This window comes from Halichoeres trimaculatus, unplaced genomic scaffold (assembly GCF_033239565.1).
Source record: "Halichoeres trimaculatus isolate MK-OKI-2021-1 unplaced genomic scaffold, fHalTri1.1 fHalTri1_scaffold_3, whole genome shotgun sequence".
NCBI lineage: Eukaryota > Metazoa > Chordata > Actinopteri > Labriformes > Labridae > Halichoeres > Halichoeres trimaculatus.
In genome coordinates this window covers 23,973,122-23,996,617 of record NW_027437181.1, presented here as the reverse complement: position 1 = coordinate 23,996,617, position 23,496 = coordinate 23,973,122, and the positions used below count along the sequence as shown (strand labels likewise).

Sequence of the window (23,496 nt, the reverse complement as noted above, 5' to 3'; positions counted from 1 at the left end):
AGAGTGCGATTATTTATTTTGAAGACCTCTCAGGGCAAAGGGGCTCCTTTTATGGGGAAAAATATAGCGACTAATGCAGCTTATTTAGTCATGTAAGTGTGTGTGTGTAAGCGTGTGTGTGTGTTAGCGTGTGTGTGCACAAGCAAGAAAAGCCATTAGCAAGAGGCGTAAAACCAACATGCTTGACCACTTCACATCCTCGGTTACTTTGTGGTTAATGAGTAGAGAGCAAGGGGCTCAAATGTGACTCAGAGTCCTGCTCTCCTCATCAAGTACCTCTCTAAAGATTCACAAACCACACACAGACATACACACAGGTCAGAGCTTTGTGTCTGTGTGCTGTAGTATCACTCAGCGACCTTCAACACATGCCGGTACAAAGTGAGTGCACTCAGCACACTGCACCGGCTCCACCGCTGCCCTTAAAATCGACAAGTTTTGATGCAAGAAATGGCAGGGGAGATGATTCAAACTGTTCTGTGGGATTCCTGTTTGAGCAGAAACCACTGATGAATCTGTGCAGGCAGGATGGCTTTGAAAGCTTGCAGCACAAGTCAAATGACACATTTCCTCCTCTAGTCCACTTGTCTGAGCTTCAAAAAATGATCCCTTTATCCTCGGTTCTAATCTAAAGGCGCTCTGTCCTTGTTTCGTGTTATTGATAGACTCCTGAGTAACCTCAAGGGGTGAAAATATTTGATTTCCTGTGACTGCTTCACAGTAACACAAATATTATTTTCCAGAAACTGTTGTCATCTTTTTAAACTACTGTGCTGAATAGGGATGGGTACCTTTCACGTTTGAAACGATACGGTGCGGATCCCCAGTACCTAGTGATCGGTATCAGTACTCAAAGGTACCAATTTTCGGTGCTTTGGTGTGTGTTTACCATAGACTGTATATAGAGTGGACAGCGCGGCTCCGCCATTTACCATTGTACCGTTTTGAAGCCAGGCGCTGCCATTGGTAGCAGTTGTGCAGCCAGAGTCTGCGCAGTAGAGACTGTGAGGGATTCTGGGAGAATCTGAGTGGAGCCTGGTGACAAAAATGATATATATTTTTTTCCTTCTAGAGTCCAAACACTTCATGACTCTAACTCCTGACATATTTAACAATCCCCGAAAAAAAAACATGAGAACAGCAGCTGTCAATCATTGTTAAACGTAACGTAAAAACTAGTTTTTTACCTTGTATAACGAATGAAAACTAAACTTTTCGGGAAAAAAGAGGACTTGAATACAAAACAGCCAAATGATATCTTCAAGCCACCATAGCAATCAGATGTGAGAAACATTTCTATGAGGCATATTAATTTTTTAAAACTTTGACCACAGCCCATCTAGAATGGCTGGAGAGGCCGGATATTTTTTACCTATACTGCAGCCAGTCACCAGGGGGAGCAGTTTTTGTGGAACAGAGCAAGATGACGTCCTTTTTTTTTGTCTATGGTGTTTACGTGGTAAATAATATTGAATTGTTTAATTATAAAATCTCAAAGATTTCCAATTTTACATATTTATCCTTCAAGATATAACCTTGCAATGCTGTGTTCAAGTCCAGCATGGAAAATTGCCAACTCTTCTACTCTCTCACAGTCACAAGGATGCCTCTGGGTACCTAAACATGGTACCATTTGATTTTACGTGAATCAGTACTTGGTACCACAGACAGAATTTGGTCAATACCTAATTCGCTACCCATCCCTAGTGCTGAATACAAAGTGCACAAGTCCCTGTTCTGCTTTCATCAAGGACAACGAATGTCTTGAACCGTAATTACAGAATGTTTTAAACTCAGTAGCTGTTACAGGAAAGAAGTGGTGTTTGCTTACTTGAAAATGTCAAGGATTATAAGTATAATCCTATTAACACATGTTGTAATGACTTTTTTTATTAAGTAGTGTATTCAACAAGCTCAAATAAAACTGTACCCTTAAACGAAACAGTTTGATAAAAAAATAGAGAAAATAAGATAAATAGAGAAAGTAGTTGAATTATAGACAGAGACGGAAAGAAGTGTATGGATAATGTAAGTGTGGCCCTGTCTGCACTAAATGCCAAAGGATTGGGAAACTTAAAGCTGGAAAATAGTGACTTTATAAAACCCAGTTCTGATTTCTGATTCCTTCAGGTTTAGTCACAATCATCTCCACTGGTTGTAAGCCTGCTCAGAAACACTTTGCTCTTCTCAGGTTAAGCTCTGAAGAAACCTTCATTTACCAGAACCCAGTGACAGACACTGCGTCTTACTGTCGAAGACACTGGGTACAAAGAGGATTGAAAGAAACGTGTTGAAGAGGCACCCCACACATGACAAGCACAGACACGTCTGTTTTGAATTTGTGTGTGTGTGTGTGTGTGTGTCTGTGTGTGAAGAAATAACACCAACTATGTGTCCCTGCCTCTCCGTGTTTGAATAACTCACTCAAATTCCACAGAGTGTCTCTCTCTGTCTCTCTCTGTCTCTCCAAGCTAATATCCAGGATTTCGAAAGCTTTCAGCCATGATAGACCACTGCGCTCCATCGCTCTGCTGCTCTGAGTGCTGGTTGGGTGCGTGCCAACGCGGAGTGCATCAGGATGACACCTAAGAGCCAATAATTACAGAGCAGAGCATCATGTGTGTGTCAGCCTCTTGTTCTCTGCTTTTGGATGAACGCAGTGCTCGGTGCGCTGACCTCATCCTCAGTGTATGTGCGTCTGGAAGATGTTTTTTCTTCTCATGGTAAAAGGGTTGTTTTTCAGCATTTTACAGCCTCAACAGTGCTCTCGACTCATAAACAGTCATCGAAAATATTCAGTCATTTTGGGTTATTTTCTGTGTTTGCCCTGATTCTGAGCCTGCACATGTAATCATGTGGCACCATTTACACCTTTTTACTGCATAATCCCTTCACACACACACACACAACAAACACTGGACTTACACACTGACAGGCTCTGGTTATTATCTGCAAGGTGCAGCTGTTCCTCAGTATGATGTGTGTGTTGGTGTGTGTGTGTGTGTACTCTGTCTCACACACACGTGAAAATGAGGATAACACACATCACATAGAAGGCACAAAATTGCTGCAGCCTCACACAATGATTCGCAGTGACTCCAAACAGAGCAGCACATTTGTGAGACGCACAGATACCGCAGACGTCACACGCCGTCTGATACAGATTCAGCGCCTTCGGTTGTTATTTACAGCCGAGGGAAGTGTGATTTGACAGAAACAGAATGTAGTCATGTGGCTCGAGCGTCGTCACCAGAGCCTGAGTAAAATGTTTGTGTAAAAATTGGAGAAAATATGTGAAGTCCATTTTCAATTTTCCCCCAACCTGTTCGGTGTTGTCATCTGAGGCGTGTGTCCTCTTACTGTGCAGACAAACAGGGTTTCTGCTCTGATTTGGCTGACACACTACAGCAGCAAAGAACAGAGCTGTGTTTGGATGCCAGTAGTCAGCGGCCAGTAAACAACCACCACTTTGCCGAAATAACAGGAGAAGCAGAGCCCAGATGACCTTGCAGTGACTTCTCTGGGCTTCTGTCAGGGAGCTGCAGCTCTGCTTTGAGCCTCATCGTCAAATCAAGTCAAACAGAGAGCCTTGAAGCTGTGCGCCGTTGTGTAGCCTTGCTTGGCAAAGAGAAGAGGTTCCTTTTTTCTGTTTGTGCCTCACATGTACGATAGCAGAGCTCACTGTGAGATTAATATCAGCTCTGCTCCCCTCTGCTCTCTTCTGGGCTTTCTCTGCCCAGACTGCAAGTGAACCCCTTTGTCCCCATTGCCCCCTCGCCTTGTGACTTGGCTCATGCTGCTTTAGTAAATCTGGGGCATGTTTACAGTCGGGGCTTTTAGGAGCCTCTTGGCAAGCGTATACCTACCAAGCAGTGGATCAATGGCCCCGCCCTCGGAGTACTATTAAACCTTAGAAAAATAGGTTGATCCTGCCCTGTTTGCTCTGAAATATGACGCCTGCCAAAGTGCTGGCATGGGTTTTATTACTCAGCCAGACTGTGTCTGTGAACTGGCACCCTGTGATGATATCTTAGTTACCTGATGGTGAGGGAGCACACAGAGTACACACAGCTCCAGTGTGACTGAAGACACTCAGACAAAGGAAAATATCAATTAATTTCACTGTAGTGTTTTGACACGGGTCACACAGGAGTCAAAGTTCAGTTAAAGCACTTTTTTTACTGTTGAAGTACTATGGTTACAGTCTCACTGAGCTGCTTTGTAAAAACATCTTTAAATAATCAGAAGTAGCTGTTGGTTGTGTATGCACAGAGTTACTCTGCTTCTTTCTGTACAAAGCAAACATTACTGTGATCACAGAGCAGCTGCTCACTGAAACCCTCAGTGGTCTGATTTCGATCCAGCCGTCTTCACCTCAAATTAAAGAAAAAGCTGGTAAAATTAAGTTTTTATCCTCATCTCTTCCCTGGGATGTAACTTTTTGCCTGCAAAGAAACACATTGCCTTTGAATAGTTTTACAGAGTCTATCAGCTGGAGACTGTCATTAAATGATGCATCCTTTGAACATGGCCCCTGCACTCCAGTCTGTTTGACTAAATACTTTCACAGCCTGTAGCTTTCCATAACCTCAGAGAATAGAAGCCAATAAATAAAGCTTGACTTTCAGGGATAAAATTTAAAGAACCTGTGCCACTTTCCAATTCAGCTCCAGCAATAAAGCAGCCATATTGATGGTGGGTGTGATGTGATGAGCATTAGCAGAGGTTAAAGTCCAGCCTGGTGACAGCCAGCTGATTAAACAGGCTAGTGATGTATGAACCTGGAGCCTGGCTGCGAAATGTCCTGCAGATGCCTGACATTCTGCAGCCACCGTGTCAAAACCCACAGCTGATCTGCTGCACTGGAAAGAGCATGAAAGAGCCAACATCTGTGGATGATAGAGAAAAAAGAGGAGAGGTGTTGAGTTTCTTCAGCTTGATACAGCTCTGACGTGTGTTGCAGCTTGACCTGCTCGTATCAGAATCCCATCTCACAGTGCTTTCGTAACAGTTTCCCCCTGACTGCATGTTTCTTCATAGGTCAACATCTTAATCCAATCGTCCTGGTTACCGCAACTCCCACTCAGTACCCCGACCTCAGCCCCTCCCACACACACACACACACACACACATATCTTCCTGCAAAGTAGCTCCTTTATGAGTTTGCTTTCCTCTGCTCGTTATTTTGTTGTCTGTCTAAGAGGACGTCGCTGTGATTCATGTCAGAGATGTTTAATATGCTGTTTTTGGTTCCAGTGGATGGATAAGACTCAGGGGAGCTGTGACAGAGAAGCAATGATATGTCCCCCCTGTTGGGAGAGGAGAAAGCTCTCCATTGTCTGCCAGCTGCAGGGTCCATCGGGACTCTGGGTAGCTCACTTTAGGAGCATTTAGGACATTTTTAACAGACTGACTTTACCTCGAAATAAACTAGATTTTCTTCCTCTGTAAAAGAGTTTTCTTCCTAAGCATGACAATAGGAACTCTTTTTCATAATTTTTTTTAAACCTATCCCCTCCCTTGGTTTTAACGACAGGCCCCTCTCTTCATTGACTCCAGATGTCAAAACGTTTTGAACAGAATGAGCGCTGTTGAACTGTAGAGAGCCTAAGATTTGATTTTTGGACAAGATCTGGCTTGTGCAGCTGGCTCTCCCTCCCATAAGAGGAAGACAATCATCTGCCAAAGCGCCTTGAGTGTTAGTCCAACCATTTGTTTGTGAGCACATTGAAAAGTTTAAGTCGCGGGTTGTAAACGTTTATTGCTGTTTACTGCCTCCATTTGCATCACGGTCCAGTGAACCACCTGGAGTGCTGAAGATAAACCGACTGCTGGTCTCTCTTTTCCCCCCTGCCTTCAGAAGAGTCTAAATTTGAATTCATTTAGCTGGTTATACACGGGGAGAGGGCTGTAAATGGTTTAACTGCAGCAAATATTATTGTTGACGACTCCCGATACGAGCCCGTAATCTTATTTGGACAAGCAAATAGAGAGTGTGACCCCCAGCATTTTTGGCTTGGGGAGCACGTGGAGTGTGTTTAATATGTTTGGAATGAGAGGAAATGGATAAACATTCACAAAGATGGAGAAAAAGTGCACAGGATGCAAAGTATGTAAGCAGAGGATGAACAAATATTTGCTTTCACATATCCCATGTCTTTGATGACCTCTGGAAGAGTGTTCGTCATGTTGATAGACATCAGAATATCCAACCATCAGATACTGATGAAACCAAACTCGGTTGTTTGTCTAAAGATCCTGATGACTGTAAACTGGTTTACATGTTGAAGAGCAGCTGAGGCTCGTGGTAGGTGAAGTTCGAGGTGCTCTGTGACACAAACAGGCTCCAAAAACCAATCCAAACCTCTCCGAAGTTTGTTAAAAACTGCTGCTTATGCTGCTGCAGAGGATCACCAGTTGAAATGAAATGCTAAAATGTGTTCATTGAATCTGCACTTCATAACAAGAACCACTTGATTCTGCAGGCCAGGGACTGATACAGGGGGAAAAAGTAACTCATTTGACTTACAGCTCACTCCTAAAGAGATCCACTTGAAGAGGGTTGGCCAGCAGCAGAATGAAGGAGATTTGGATTGGTGTTGAGCTGGAGAGGCTTTTACTCCGATGCCAGCACAGAGAGCAGAGGAGCAGGCCAGCACAGGAAAGTGTGGACGTGGCTCTCTGGCACACATGTGACATGTTTTCACAGAGCAACGGTGTTGGGTGCCACCAGAGAGAGGATAAACAGAGTGGAGAGTCAGAGGATACAGAGATGACAAGCTGCTCGATGACAGTTTTTCCCTTTTTGTTTAAATTGATCTGACTGAAAGTTACCACTGTTTGTTACACTGCAGATAAAGCAACAGGATGTTTTTCCACCTGTTCTGGCTGTTGAATTTGTGGCTCTCGGTGAAGCCCTGTTAGACAAAAACAGATTTCCTTGGAGTGCTGAAAATGATGAAACACTGAAGGACTGTGGTATCCTGTGTTGATATAATGCTGCAAGCTCTATTGCTGAAAATAAAGCCAATGTGGGGAATGCAAAAAAAAAACTTGGTCAGATTTGAAAAATTAATCTCAACTTTTTCAGAATTCTTCTGTCAAATGCTGTGAACATAAGTTATAATGATAGGATGAAGGCTGGATCCCTTTGAAGCTCTTAAACATTCCCAACATGCATTTATTAAAAATACAGTTTGATGTATAAATCATTAATCGCTGTGCCCCTGCTGCAGAAGGCAAAAACTTTCTTAACAGCTTTGCAAAATTGCCAGCTCTGTAATTGAGGACCTTTTTATGTGCTTGTGAGCACTTTTCTGTGTGTTCTTGTTCTTCCATTATCAGGATAATGCTCTGTACCAGTCTGCTCCTCTTGTGCGATAATAATCTCCAGAGTGCGTGTGTTTTTTCTCTTGCTCTTTTTCCCAGATGCAAAGGAAAGGTCGGCCAAGAGATTCTCTGTGGACGGCGTCTTCAATTACACCTCTCTGCTGCTCAGCCAAGAGGACGACATGCTGTATGTTGGAGCGCGGGAGGCGCTGTTTGCTCTCAGCCTGGCCGAAAACAGCAAGACCAAGCTGCAGAAGAACGTGAGTACTAGTCAAATGGATCAGAGGAGGCAAAAGTGAAAGTGAGGGTGGGCTAAAAAGCCTTAATATGAACATCTCAACAGTTCACTCCATGAGTTGATTCATCTTTATACACCTCACCAGGACCTCTATGTTCATTTTGACATTGAAGAAACACCCTCATAAAAATCAGCATGGTTTCCTGTACTCTGCATCACTTATTTAGGGTTTTCTTTTTCATCCTCAGCTGACGTGGGGCACTCCTGCTGGAAAGAGAGAGGAATGCAGCTTCAAAGGGAAGAACCTGGAGGTGAGCGTCGTCTTTTCTGCTGCACAATAATGAAAACACCTCAGGAAAAAAAGTTCTGTACAGACAGGATGGAAAGGATGAGTTTTACTTGTGCAGGTGTTTGTTTTTTCCTTGCAGTGCTCTCTGAATCGTTTCACTTCTGTTTTGAGAAGATAAACTGAATGCTCTGTTGACAAACCTTTCCACTTCTTACAAATAGATTCATCAAGTGTGCAGGCTCGACTGGGAATTGCTCCTTTTTGAGAGTGTGTGCACGGCTGCTGCTTCTTGCTCTGTCTATTACTGTGTTGTCATGCCAGCTGTTGTATCCCTAGGCGACAAACCTTGGTACTCTTTGTACCGCACAGTACAACCATGCCTGTGTATTACAGAGAAGCTGAGAGATGCTGCAAGGTTTTCCCCAAAGCATTTTCATGTTTCTAACAATTTGTATCAAGCCCTTTCTGGAGTATTTGACTGGCACAGTGGTTTAAGGATTTCTCAAAAAAGCATGTGCAGTTGTAAGAATGTTCTTTCAATTTCTCTCTTCAATTTCTTCCCCTTCCAGACTGATTGCTTCAATTACATCAAAATCCTCCTGCGGCTGAACAGCACTCATCTCTATGTGTGTGGCACATACGCCTTCAGCCCTATTTGCGCCTACATTGTGAGTATTAAGTTCCCTTTCTAACCTCCAAAAGTTGATTTTTCTCCATCTGTCAGAAGAAAAATCTTGATTTTCACTTTGCTCCGCTTCTTTTGCGAGCACAGCTATGAATTTCTGAGCATTTCTCCTGTGTTCTTAGAGAATCAAGCTGTTTTATCCACCATGTCAGTATTGGATCTGTAGTTATCCAGGCGTAACCAAATGCTGCTGAGGCACTTTAGCCAGACAAGTCAACAGGGGGTACACAAGCTGTGTGGTTTCCAGCAAGAGGGAAGCACAAGATCTGTTGCGGAGGAGTAAATCTGGAGCATTGGTAACCGGGATGACATTGATTTTAGTGATGGGGGGGTAGTCAAGCTTGGCGACAGCTCGGCTCTTAAAGCAGGGTATTAAACTCTGCCCTTTGACGTCAGTGAGGAAGAAAATAACTGGAAATCTCAGACTGAAGATGACCTTGTCAGACTTAAGGCCGTGAACTGGGATTCCAGGCAACTCTGAGCCCCGATGGGCTGGATGAACACTCGTCATGATGATAGAGTCCAGATCCAGAGAGTGTGTGCGTGTGTCTGTTTATGTTTGTGTCATTCAGGGAATTCCTACGGTCCAGATGCTCTCAGAGATGCATAATTTGAACATTAATAAATGTTTTGTTTTTTTAGCTGTCCTGTCTCCTTGGATTTCACAGGCAGCAATATACTGAAGCCAAGCAGACCCAGTAAACATGTGACAGACATGAATTAAAACAAGGCCTGAGTGTAACAATAACTCATCACGATGGAGCATGGGAAGATTTTCCAAGCGGAGGCACGTTTAGATAGATTTGATTAGTTGTAAATGGAACAAGTTATTTCTAAGTCAAGGAGTTGCCCACACATCATTATGAGTGACGAGGACAAAGTCCTCTGTGGTGCTCTGTGCCAAGATACTTTCAGATGAGCTTCAAATGACAATTATCACTGAAACTGCACAAATCATCTGTGTTGAAAAGTTTTGGTGGTGCAACTACAAATCACCTCAGTTTTTATGGAAATATCTGAAAGGTACTTTGTATAATTTTGTGTCATTAGTTAAAAAAAATCTAAAATCGAATAGTTGCTGGCTCGAGCCCCAAAAATGTGTCTTTTTTGTGTCTAGTACAAGCGGCAACCTCCGGTCTGGAATATAAGACAATGCGGAAGTGCTAAAATCTGCTGTTTGTCAAGTGTCAGCTTGAGGCTGGCCCCAGAAGTACCGGAAGTCACAAACACACCAAGCCAAAAAAAAGCTGTTTTCAAAGCAGAAATTAACCTTTATACAGCCTGGTTCAAAAAACGTCTCCTGTCTGAGTCGCTAATTTTACTAACGACACCCAGTGTACGAGGGGTGAACTTTTTCTAACTTGGCCGTTCAGAAGATGTTAAGATCGCGATCAACCCCAATAAAAAGGCACACCTGAGGGTCACGTGACCGACAGGCTGTAGGCGAAGCCCCCAATACTAATATGGCCGCTTTAGCCGATGTGCTTCATTTTCCGTTTCAGAAACAGACGGGTGATGTCGTTGAGACTACATCCATGTTTTATACAGCCTTTGGTCTAAAATTGTCAGTTCTTTTATCTCAGATGTAACGAGGCTAACATATTAAATTATCATATGTGTCCAGAAATGTTAATATGATGTTACACAGGCTCTACCTAGCATACACACAAACACAGTGGTCCCCAATCCCCGGTCCGTGAGTCAGTTGGTACAGGGCCGCACATAAAAAATACTCAACTTTTATTATTTCAGTTTGATTTATTATCTGATTCTGAATGATGTTTTATTTTGATAACCAGATTCTCTCTGTCATATTTGTCTAAGACTGATTCTTGAAGCCAAACCCCCCAAGCTTGCAAAATGGACACAAAGTAAACATCTTCGGAAAGTTTCTTTAGGCAGGGTAAAAGAGCCAGTGAGGAGACAGAAGAATAGTCGGTCCATGGCGGGTAAAAGGTTGGGGACCACTTCGCTAAAACACACTGTGTGACATAGATAAGACAGCATGGATCAACAAAGCAGTGGTCAACAGTTGTTTATTGACTGAAACCAAATCTTTGTTTTTGTCATCAGCCTTATTATGAAACACACCCTCTGCCTGTTTAAAACACACACACACACACACACACACACACACACACACACACACACACACACACACACACACACTTCCTGAAGACGGACATCAGGAAAAGTTGTTTGGAACAGTTTAAGGACAAGGGTGGCTTTTTTTTTATTTTATTATTTATTTATTTTTTATAAGTAGTATTTTTAACGAATCCCATGAAAAAGAACAAACTTGCATGAATTGAGTGCATCTTTTAATACTTTCTGATTGTCTCTATTGGGGTATTTCTCTTGCAACTCTTGACACTCATCTCGATAAGTGGGCCTGGAAGCTTCTTTTTTTAATGCTCAGTGTTTTCCTGAAACAGCAGCATTAAAGCAAATCTCACATATAAAGAGTAAATATTGAAATAAAGGGACTATTTATTTTTGAAAATGAGATTAAACTTAAACCATCAGAATTGTTTTCTTTAGTGTTGGTTTTCATTTTTTAATGGAATTTTTAGTAAAAATGTTTTGAACATCAGGCTCTTAATCAACAGTGATGATGTTTTTATGAGGTGTCCAGACAAGCACATAGTGCTTATTCTTATTTTCTTACTATACAAATAATATTTTACCTCAAATACCTAAGTTACCAGACTGCCGGTACACACTAAATTATCATTCAGTGTGTATCAGTTTGCTAAAGATAAATGTAGAGAAAGAGCAGGAGGTTGCTGGGCTCTCTTTAGCTCACTCTTTACCATAAGTAGACTTTAATTGGACTGTGCCTGAGGGACATGTGCTGTGTGTGTCTCCAGAACACATCAACGTTCACGCTGGAGAGAGATGAAGTGGGCGAGGTCGTGATGGAGGACGGACGCAGCCGCTGCCCCTTTAATCCAGAGTACAAATCCACGGCCATCATCGTCGGTATGAAGCGACACAACAATGTGTTTTTTGTTCTCGTCAGGCCACAGTAAACATTTATCATGAGAACGACGTTATGTGCGACTTCTCTCTGGAGTGACTGAGATGCAAACTGCCACTTTGATTTAGTAATGAGCCATGATTCGCCTGCCAGTGTCATCTGTCTGTGTCTGTCTTTCTGATAAATGACCGGACACCAGCAGACTCTGTTTGTGTTTAACTTCTGTAACAAGCAATTAGGGAATAATTGAGCTGGATTTAAGTGGAAGAAATGATTTGTCTAAGCAGCCTCTCTGACTGCTCTCAGTTCACTCCACACTACTTCAGACTTGATCGGCCTCAGTGAAGAAAGCCCCCAGCAGATCATTCCTTTACATGTTGGTATGTTTAATTAATGTCAAATCAGGCTCCTCGTTCTACGTCTCACAGTCTCTGCTCTTTATTCTGCCAGATGGTGAATTGTACACTGGGACTGTCAGCAACTTCCAAGGGAACGAGCCAGTCATTTACAAGAGTTTGGGTCAGGGAACGGCTCTGAAGACGGAGAACTCTTTAAAGTGGCTGCAAGGTAAACTCCAATTCAACCCAGACGATAAACTGTGTTTTCTCTCCACACATCTTCCATTATGTACCCAACAGAGCAGATAAGCTCAGAAAAGTAGCGATCATTAGTCGCAGATGCATGCAGACCGAGAGCAATGACAAGCCGTATCAGTCATAGCACATGCACTTCAAAAACCACCAGACACACGCGCGCACACACACTTTCCTTTGCACACTCTCCTTAAAGGTATGATGGCACCAAAGTGATAAAAGGGGCTGAAAAATAGTTCCCTTGTGTATACGATAAAGGTTTAACATCTCTCTCTAAACACATATTTCCTATGTGTGTTTTTTCTATTTCTAACAGATCCAGTCTTTGTGGGGTCGGCTTACATCGAGGAGAGCCAGCCAATAGGAAACCCCGTGGGAGACGATGACAAGATTTACTTCTTTTTCAGCGAGGCGGGGAAAGAATTTGACTTCTTTGACAACACCATTGTGTCGAGGATTGCTCGCGTGTGTAAGGTAAGACACCTGGGGTCGTGCTGAGGTTTTCCACCAGACATTTATGCAGAAACATAAGAGGAGCAGCAGGGTTCAACCTTCCTCTCCTTAATCCTGATACAATTACCTCAAAAGAAGGCGGGACGCTGCCATGTCACAGCACGTTTGCTAACATTTAACTGTGCCAGTGCATGCAATGGAAACTTGTCACTGGTACATTAAAGCTTTCTCTGTTTGACGGCGTAAAACATGTTTTCAACAGATTTGGTTTCCCCTTGCCTGAATCATCATCCTCCTCCTCACCACGATGCCCTCCCTCCCTTTTTCCTCTGCAATGTCATCTCCCTTTCTCCTTCCATCTCCCTCACAATGTCAGCTGCACCAGTCCGTCCCTCAAGCTCGTTGCCTTTCTCCACCAGCGCTTTGAGCTTTGCAGGCTTTATTAGTATTCAAGAGGGCTTCGCAGCAATATGAAATGCTTTTTTTTTTCCACTCTACACTATGGCCTGTTTTTGTTGCAGGCAAACTGTAGCAACTGCAGAATTTACTCACGTCATTTCATCCACTGACGTCATACCCCTCCTCCCTCTCTGAGGGTTCAGTTTGGTCCCTGAAAAACCAACAGCAGACTTCTTCTCTTTTCACCTGTCATCAGATCAATTAAAGGGCTATAAAGCCACATGATGATACACACACACTCGGCATCCTCCCTGACTGTTGCTCTTGTTCATGGAGGCATTAATGTGAATAATCGTGGGGACAGCATGTAATCTTAAGTGACAGCTTAATGACTTGGTCCTGCTAGTCTCTGCCATTCGGCGCTGCGACACCTCTGTAAGTCAGCGGAGCACCTTCTGGGTTCTATATATGGAAATCATTGACAGAAAGGCCCCAGACTGTGGCAACTCACTGCAGATGAACTGTGCAATAGAGACAGAAGAATGGCTTTCTCTGCTCTATAAAGCGCTTTTATTTCCGAGGAATGCAGCAGCCCTCGTTCTCCACACTGCTTTCTTTTCAGAGTCTGTGGCAGTGCAGCAGTGATGCAGGTGCTTTATTCTCCAGAGTGCTGGGTCAAAGCCTGAGAGCATTTACAAACAAGTGTGTCAAGGTGACGCAAAGGAATTCATCCCTCTGTTCAGTTTTTAAAGTACACCTGCTTTACATGTATGTTATATTTTAGTCCATGACTCAGGAGTAAAGTCCCTGAAGTCTCAGACATAAACAATCACATCAGCTGCCCTCATCACACCAGTAGGAGATGTTTGCTTTCCTCAAGAGTTGATGAAAATTTAGTGAGCAGAGTGTAGTGTTAAAAATATGCTTGTCACTGATACTTCCCATGGAAACATGGCTGTTAGTTAAAATGCACAGCCATTGGGGCAGTGCAGTTTGTTTAGTATCTCCTTTGGAGAAAAAGTTCTCAAAGCACAACATTGATCCAAGCTGCAAAGCACACACACTCAGAAACTTTACAGTGATGCTTGGGAGCTTCTTGTCCAGTTGAACATTATAAAAGGTTATAACGCAGTTATAACAGGCTAACAGCAGCTCATATGTACAGTACTTAAGGTTATTTTAACAGCTTTTGCCACAGAAGAAAACTTTCCACAGATTGTCATGTGTAAGTTTGGTTGAGAAGTACATCTGTGAATTTAGGTGGGTTTATTGTGGATTTTTAGACGCAGCACACATCAGATACAACAACGTCCCAAAACGTGAACATCCCCTTGTTTGTATGTTCAAATGTACGTATCATACTAGTGTGTTGTTCACATCACTCTGAGTCAGAGCTGAAACATAGAGTGAGGTTTTGATTAGGGGTGAACAATTGATTGAATTTAAACCGACATCGCAATGTAACAGAATGCAATTTTCAAATCGCAAAGGCTGCAATTAGAAAACAAACAAAAAAATATTTGAAAGTGCATTTACTTTAGTTTGTGTTTTGTTACTAATGAGAGATCAGTAAGATTTTTATACAATTAATATTTAAATTTATGTTAACACAGTGTTTCTTTTTCATTTTTATAAAAAAGTGCATTCCACATGTTGACATATTTCAGTGGTTGAGCCAGAGATTTAGTCTTATTTATATTTCTGCACTGTATTTTATGTGAGATCTATAGACCAGAGGATTTAAATTTAATTTTGGATTTATTGTTTATAACAGGCCTCTCATTCTGCAGTACTTTGTTCCTTTCTCTGGTTTTATCCAAGGTAATTAATGATAATTTTATTACAGGTCTATAAGGCCTGAAGTTAAATCAATCAGTCAATATTCTACTGTGACTGTAATTGTTAAAAAAAGGTATATGTAATTTGTAAACATGACATGTAGGCCTGGCATACAGGAAAAATTGTTTTTATGTTACAGTAACCTTTGTTGTGTTGGTCTTACCAACGTAGGAGATAAACATAACCCCCCAAAAAATTGCATGCTAAATCGCAATCACAATATTGGTAAAAAAAATATATCGCAATTAGATTATTTTCCAAAATCGTTCAGCCCTGGTTTTGATGCAGGCTGTGAAAATCAAGCTCACATTTAAATTCCTTTAATTTCCTCCATCAGCTGCGAGCCACTTCTTCTGCATGCACCTGTCTGCCTCCCAGTACCTCTCCTCTTCACTTTAACACTTTCCTGTCTCCCTCTGTAGACACAGCTTTGTATAATGGAGCCTAAGAGCAGAATAAAGACTAGTCTGTCACTACAGAGCAGTTTAAAACATCTCAAGGTAACCGTCGCAGCTGGAAACCCTCTTCTTTCTACTTATTCCTTTTTTTATGTTGTTGTCAGAAAAGTATAAACTTTGAGCACACAACCTGTGCACTCCCTGAGCAGAAAGTGCTGAACTCAGATCAGAGTTGGGTAACACAGAGGTATGAAGGCCCCTCCCTGTGAGCGGCCTCAGTATCTGTAACACGCTGACAGAAAGCATGAACTCCCTTTTCTCCCTGTGCACCAGACCAAGGCCAGAAATGTGTGAACGTGGTTTTGTATTATTTGAATATTTTGGACGTTAATCTTGGCAGATAGTGTTTTAACTTCCAAAGATGACATGTTTCACTGCAGATAAAATAAATCAAAGGCTTGTCAGTGTTTTCATGGTGTTGCAACTACTGTTTTACTTGAGTTTGCCAAATAAATCTGCTTCCGAGTTGTTTCTTTTCCCCCTTTCTCCCAAATGTCCCCCTCCCTTCTTCCACTCCTTCTTTCTTTGTTTATTCAGGTGTGCACACGGAGGGACCAAGGGAAGCAGGCAGATTATAAACATAGTGTGGCACAATTTTTTAAGTTTCTCTTTCCTGAATCTGAAAGGTGAAGTTTCAATAAAATAGTGGTGTATTGCGAAACAAAGAGGAGAGTTATTGTGGAGGGTGACTTTTGAGAGGAGTGGTCGATGCGATTGAAAGTACAAGCTGCGCAGCGGAGCACAGCAACAACAGCGTGGACAGCTGAGGGAGCAGGAATGTGGGCTCCTCATTATGTGGACACGCTACCACCACAGCCTAGTAATTGGCTTCCAGGCCAGGCATCAGTCCCACGAGGGTTCACCTCTCTGCTGAGCCACATGATTGTTTGTGTGTGAGCGCACACAGAGGAGGAAATGGAGGTAGTCATAGCTGTGCATTTTATGATTTCTCCTGGTGCTGTGATGTAGGAGTTGCTCAGGATTCTGGAGGTGGAGGAGTTTGGATGTGAGGCAGTGGAGCTGTCTTGAGATTGGGCGAGACCACTTGTTGTATTTTTTGTCATGTTCTTCCTCCTCCTGCTCCTCCTGTGTTTTTCAGCTCGCAGGCTGTTTTTAAGGAGTGTCTTTTGCTGTGTGTTTACCGGCCCTTTGATAATTGCTAGTCATGTTGAAGTTGACTGATAACTGTTTATGTGAGCATTTCCAGACAGCTTGAATTGAGTGAAAGCCTTTTCTCTGTCTTAGAAAAGTCAGGTCTGAGTTGCGTGGTTGACTTCAAAAGCTATAATGAATAACTCATCATTGTTTTTAATTTTCTTGTCTTCTCTCCTTCAAAGAGCAGCTGACATCATTTTTGCAGATTCCTTTTTATGTGGGCTTTTTTTTATCGTCCACAATTTATTGTCAAAACATCCTTCTCTAAAAAAAATCTGTAAAGATGCAAAACAAACAAGGACTTCAATACTTGGAATTAATCAGAACAATATAATACTGGGTTGATTATGTTTATTTCACAAAATAACAGGTGATTATTTTGGCCTTATTAGTGCCCTCTATAGCAAGCAGGAGGGACTGCAGCTTTGACACATAGCAGTACTCACCATCAGTCAGTCTATCAGCTCATAACTGCAGCATGTTTTAAGTCTCCATCCACTCTGAAACTAACTTCTTATTTATGTTAACTGTGCAAAATACAACTTGACACATGTTCAGAACTCTTATATTAATCACCCTAAAGCTTCTCTGTGCTTGATTTTAACCCAGATTTATTTTATGAATCTGCAACCTGATTATATGACATAGCACCTTTCTTTTCATGTCATTAGTGGTTTGATTTGCAACACGCATCACATTGAAGTCTCCAGCAGACAAAGTGAGGATCACCTCAAACTGAGACACATTGTAGCCGGGAGTTATAAAGGAGAAAAAACACACTAATGAGTTTAGACCATGTTTGAATAAACCCTTTGAAAAAGGCTCAGCTCATTCTGTTTGTAGTGTTGTTGTTTTCTGGAATAGTTCTGGAGCACAGTCTGAAGCTCAGGTCTGAGCTGGACTCTTTCTGGATAGCTTTTACTTTACACAGCAATAATCTACAAATCTTAACGGATTATTTTGGGTCTTTCCATCATGCCGGCTTTTCTGCATCTGTCTCCCACCTGTTGTGCTGCCTCAGGAGTTAAAGCCTGGTTGTTGGTGGGGTTCTCACTTTAATACTGTTTTGTGTCACTCCTTGTCTTTTTTTCCAAAGCTCACTTTGATACCATTACTCTTATCACCAAATCGTCACTGGTCATGTAACTCAGCCTGAAGCAGGAATATGTTCAGCAGGAGGACTTGGCATCTTTTCTCAGCTATTTCCTCTGCTCTGACACTTTGCTGCAGTAGGACCAGAAATTGGGGACTGGCACTCAGATTTTTTACCAGCTTTGTTACTGCTAGTCCAACCCCTTTCCCTGGGTTTGGATCTTATCAGTGTATCATTTGTTCAGTCCATATCCGTTTTAGAATCCAAAATTGGAAAACAGATAACGGCCTATTTTTTGCTGTTTTGATTTTGTTTTGAAATATAATATGAGAGAATGAAATTATCATGGGAATTTTGTTCTATTCGTTTTTGGTTTGTATTATTTTTGATGTGTTTTGACCCAGAGTTGTTGACTTTTTTTTTCACAAGAAGGTCAGTCAGTCTCTAACAGGTGATTCCATTGAGATGTGAATCGAGCAGCACGATAGCTAACGTTTTACAGTTATTATTAGTTAACATTTTTGTCAAGGATGGCGGACATGTACATGCTTTTAAAGAGGGGAAGCGTGTCACACTTAGGAGGCATCAGTAACATGACGTTTTCGCCTGAGGTTGTGTTGGATGCAGAAACGTCTGACACTCAGTGCAGACTGAGAAATGTCTGCGTGGGTCTGCCCAGCTTTGAACAACTGCTTAATAACATCGGCATCTCTTTCCAGTGCGGCCATAGTGGTCTTTTTATACGTCACTCACTGTATATCGCCTTCTCTATCTCTGTGAACAGGTTTCAAGATCCGCGGTTAAAGATTGGCCTCCCTGAGAAAAGAAGTCAACAACTTCTCGGTCACAACATATCGAAAATGATACAAACCACAAACGAATAGAACAAAAATCCCATGATAATTCCATTCTCTCATACTCTATTTTTATTTTCAAAAAACAAAATCAAAAAAGTGAAAAATAAGCCGTTATTTGTTGTCTGATTTTTGATTTGAAAACGAGAAATGAAATAAGTCTTTATCCGTTTTCCGATTTTGGATTCTAAAAGGAAATGGAATCATCAAATGATACATTGATAGGATCTGTAGACATGTTCTGCTCTTGTCTTCAGAGGTGCTGTAAACAGGACACTGACCCTGACAACCAAACCTGTTTAAATAAAGGTTACATATGAAACAGAGCCTCCTGTGTTAACATACTTTGATCATTCTGGGCTGTCTGCAGGGGGATAAAGGTGGCGAGCGGGTGCTGCAGAAAAAATGGACCACTTTCCTGAAGGCCCAGCTACTGTGCTCCCTCCCTGACGACGGCTTCCCCTTCAACATCATCCAGGACATGTTTGTCCTGAAGCCTATGGGAGACAGCTGGGAGAGCACCGTCTTCTATGGCGTCTTCACCTCCCAGTGGTAAGACACAAAGGAAAGGGTTTGTTTTGATCGCGTAACAAGCATTTTATTTATTCTAAATCATGGCACAGTTACAGTTGATGTTTTTTGCACACACACACAGACACTTGAATCTACAAAGAGCTCACACATCATCTTGAGCCAGTTTTTGTTTAATATCTGTGCTCAAACTTGGCAAGTAGCGTTTTGTTACTTGGCTGCTCTGAATTTAGAGCAGCTGTAATGAGCTTAAACACTAACACAAGCTCATGCAACCCCAATGGCTAATTAATGTATCAACAAAATAAAGGATTTAATATGGAAATCATTCTAGCGCCCACTCTACAACTGTTCTCCAGCGAGAAGTTGCTGCTCCAGTTTCATGAATAGAATAAAGGAGCTGCTGAACGACTTGGATGTGTAGAAAATGTTAATAAAATCAGAATATTTTTTAAGATACAATTTTTAAATGATTCATTTTCAGACAGGAAACATGTATGGACTCTAATGGCATAAATGCAGAATAGAGAAAAGATCCTCTGTTGCTGTTTTTCCAGGTATAAAGGCGCTTCAGGCAGCTCAGCAGTGTGTGCGTTCACCATGGCACAGGTGGAAAGAGCCTTCAGCGGGCGCTACAGAGAGGTCAACAGAGAGACGCAGCAGTGGTACACCTACAACCACCCGGTACCAGAGCCACGGCCCGGAGCAGTGAGTGAATCATACACAGGGTTCTGTGATAAACAAAACAATTCAGTGTTCTGGTCCGGCCTGTGCATCTCTTCTTTCCGCTCAGGTCAATCGAAATACACAAGTTGTTATCCCACGTACAAAATATATGTTTTAAACTCCAATGAATTTAACATGTACAAGTAAAATTTCTGGCTGTGTAACAAAAGAGCTTGATAGAAAGGAGATGTTTGTGCTTTGATTTTCTTTGCCTGGTCTGTGACAAGTGCTCTCTTGTGAATGCACTCCTTAAATTTTAACAAGTCTCTAAAACTTAACACAAGTGTCTTCAAGCTGTGGTTCCTAAAGTGGGGATCCATGAGACACCATTAGGAGGTTGTGGTTTGCCTTCTGAAAACAAAACATTTAAATTTAGTTAAAAAACTTTATAAATTCTCACAAAAGTTGTGCAAAAAGTACTTTATGTTAAAAGACCATGGAAATAAGAATGTGCCATCCGTTTTCTAGTACTTTTCTTCGTTACCACATGACCCCTGAGGTGGTTGCAACAGAAAATTGAAAACATCACTTGCATCGAGTTTATTCCAAGCAGCCATGTAGGATAATTTTCAGCAGACGTGTTTTAAATGAAACCAGTGTGACAGTCACAGACACACACAGCCTGACCTGCTTCCTGAACAATGAATATCTTTTCCCTGCATTGTAACTTTTTTTAAACACCATTAAATGATGTGGTTGACTCACTTGTCTTACATAGGGTCACAGGCTAGAAAGTGATAAAACCTGTATCTTAAATAACTAAAAAAGCACTCAGAGGGCTCAGACCTCTGCCAAGCATATTGTGATTGTCTCCAACACTTTAGTCCTACTTTAATGTTACACTTCCTTTCAGCAGACTGTCTGCTACAATTTGGTGTTAGTTTCAGGTTTATACAATAATTTGTTACCTGACAGTGTTGAAAATTATGATGATCCAGTACATATTTCATATTCTGGATCTTAGTATCCAGAGTATTGCCAGGATCTGGATCGTACTTTTACATCTGTCAGAAATTATGGTGACCTTGTCTTGTCTTGTTTTGCAAAGCAATCGGACTATTTATCGTGGAGTTATATACACATATGGGGAAAACAGCCCTATCTCACAATGATAAAGAATCCTTTAAAAAAGTCCTGGATCCAGACGGTGATCCGGATCACTCCCAAAATTTAATCATCCCATTTTGAACATTTCCTGAAAATTTCATTAAGATCTGTTTGTTACTTTTTGAGTTATGTTGTTCACAGACAAACAGACAAACTCTCCTAAAAACATAACCTCCTTGGCCGAGGTAACATAGTTTAGACCACTTTTATTATTTACTGCTCACTCATTTTATTGTTTGGAGAAGTATAGCTGGCAGCTCTTCATACGTAAAGCCAAGTTAGGAGCCCTAAATACTGTTCATCCCTATATGTTTGTAATTCCAGGACTACTTGAACAGTTTCATTTCTGATGTACTCCCTCACAGTGTGTGACCAACCATGCCAGACAAATGGGGATCCAGTCGTCCTTGCACATGCCTGATAAAGTTCTCAACTTCGTCAAGGACCATTTCCTGATGGACAGCGTGATCCGCAGCGCACCCCTGCTGCTGAAACGCAGTGTACGCTACACACAGATCGCCGTGCACAAAATAGAAGGCATGGAGAGAGCGTATGATGTGCTCTTTATTGGAACAGGTACAATTTGTAATTCATCAAAAGCACATTTCTGGTATTTAGAGAATTTTTATGGAAAAAATCTGCAGAAAGGAAATGAAAACCATGTGTTGAATCAGAGCTTTTTAAACAGCAGAAGTCGCCTCAATCCTCACAAACTCTCCCTGCCAGTAATTAAAGTCACAGCCTCCCTTCTTCTATTTCCCCACAGATGATGGAAAGCTCCATAAAGCCATCAATGCCAACGATAAGATGCACATCATCGAGGAGATGGTTCTGTTTCCTGAGCCTCAGCCGGTGCAGCACATTGAACTGGATCCTAAGAGGGTAAATAGCACTTTGTCATTCTAATGGTTATTGTTTCACTGTGTTTGTCAGTTTCTGCCTAATGTGTCCTCATGTTTACTCATTATAAAGTGGAATTCTTTCTCAAATGGTAAAAATGTGGAAGAGTGTAATTTAGCAGAGCTCACACACTGTCTTCAGACATTTTCCTTCAGCGGTGGCCATTCCACTGAGTTTTCCTGTAAGTTATAGCTCTGTCTGGAACGGATTTTATTATCCTCTCTGGCATTTTACCCAGAGCTAAATTTCATTACCTTTCTCTCTTTATTACATAATGGTCTCCCCCGGGCAAAGGCAGCTGAACAGCAATCTTATCTCTGATTATGTAATGTTTATATAGTCCAGGATACGTTTTGTGAGTATATTCTTAGCTCCAAATAGGGATATTAAAGACAGACATGATGTTTATCTAATATACTGTACATATGACGGCCTAAAAATAGACTGAACTGTTGGGAAAACATAGATGTGCTGTAAGTAAATATAAATGTCACATTCATGTTAATGTAGCGTTTCTGTAGTAAAAAAATGATAGCTAAGGTCTGAAAAGTGCTGCAGATGAAGAATAGTTTATGATTAAGACAGATCAGCGTAGCAGCCTGCTCACCATGTGTTTTAGGCGCGATTGAACAACTCTGTTGGTAGCAGCTGGCCCGTGTTAGTCCTCTGTTAAGGTTAGATTATTCTGTTTATCTTTGAGTGTGGCTTTTTTTTTTGGAAATCAGAAAAAAGCAACTAAAAGCAGATGCTGTATCCAGCCCTGTATTCACCTCTGGAATGAGCGTCTCAGATTTCACCTCGTTTCTTCTCTCCTGCAGGGTCTGCTGTTTGTGTCGTCTAACTCCGGCCTGGTGGAGGTCCCTGTGGCTAACTGCTCCAACTACCTGAGCTGTGGGGAGTGTGTGCTGTCCAGAGACCCTTACTGCGCCTGGACGGGTCAGCTGTGTCGTGATGTCAGAATGGCTCCACCTGACAGGTGAGAGATGTCATACTTAAAAACATGTACTCAGCCACTCATCGAAAAAATGTTCCCAAGAAGATTTTTAAGATTTTTATTCTTTTATCTGCCTGAACCTATATTTTTTAGAGTGTAGTGATTCATAAGTTATTAAACAAAGTTCTAAAACAAAAAACCTGAATGTTAGAAGATAAGACACTACAAGTCAATGATGAGTTACGTAAACGAAATAAGTTTAACATCTTTCTAACAAGCATGCAGTATAATTTTTCATCCAAGATCTGTCAGGACACTCCTACAGGAAATTTGCCAAATATATTTTACTTTTTTTCAGTTGTGGTTTCTTTTTCCTAACTCAAGATAATTATGAATATAAAGTCTTTTCTCTTTTTCAAAAAAGCTGATAATGTACAAATTAATTCTATGATATAAATCTCAGCTTTTGATCTTTTTGAAGAAACACCAAGATTTAAATTGTTAAAATTTCCTAACACAATACAAACAGGAAACTAGTTTGGTTAATAGGTCACGTCATCCCCCATTATTTCACTGTACTTCTGCTGCATTGGATTTAAACATGTACTCAACAAAAACCTAAATACAACTCATCGTCATGTGACAGGAAAGACGGCTGTTCTCTGAGCCGTGCTGATGAAGTTGTTGACTGGTTTTAAATGAAAGGCTTGAAAGCAGAAATTGGTGCCTCCACAGAAGGTGCCTCTCATTACAGCTGCTGACCCACACCCTGTTGTTTTTCTTGTTTTCGTCTCAGTCACTGGCAGCAGGACGTGGAGGAGGCCGATACTTCAGCCATTTGTAACCGGACGTTTCCCAGTGCCATAACAGCCAGACCAGTTGCTACTGGTGAGTGTGATTTCTCTCTGAACAGATATTTTTAGTCACTCATGT

At 41.6% G+C, this 23,496-nt stretch overlaps 1 protein-coding gene across 2 annotated transcripts in view; it reads left to right on the top strand.

Moving 5' to 3' along the window:
- The window catches only part of sema4bb (sema domain, immunoglobulin domain (Ig), transmembrane domain (TM) and short cytoplasmic domain, (semaphorin) 4Bb), a 60,789-nt gene that overhangs the window by 32,241 nt on the left and 5,052 nt on the right, over positions 1-23,496 (top strand). For both annotated transcript variants that reach the window (XM_074666303.1, XM_074666304.1), the window contains exons 3-14: positions 7,429-7,589; positions 7,816-7,878; positions 8,426-8,524; positions 11,412-11,523; positions 11,972-12,088; positions 12,431-12,588; positions 18,736-18,917; positions 19,454-19,604; positions 21,095-21,305; positions 21,496-21,611; positions 22,448-22,605; positions 23,360-23,451. In XM_074666303.1, the coding sequence (XP_074522404.1) occupies positions 7,429-7,589; positions 7,816-7,878; positions 8,426-8,524; positions 11,412-11,523; positions 11,972-12,088; positions 12,431-12,588; positions 18,736-18,917; positions 19,454-19,604; positions 21,095-21,305; positions 21,496-21,611; positions 22,448-22,605; positions 23,360-23,451 (1,620 nt within the window). The remainder of the gene's footprint in view (positions 1-7,428; positions 7,590-7,815; positions 7,879-8,425; positions 8,525-11,411; positions 11,524-11,971; positions 12,089-12,430; positions 12,589-18,735; positions 18,918-19,453; positions 19,605-21,094; positions 21,306-21,495; positions 21,612-22,447; positions 22,606-23,359; positions 23,452-23,496) is intronic.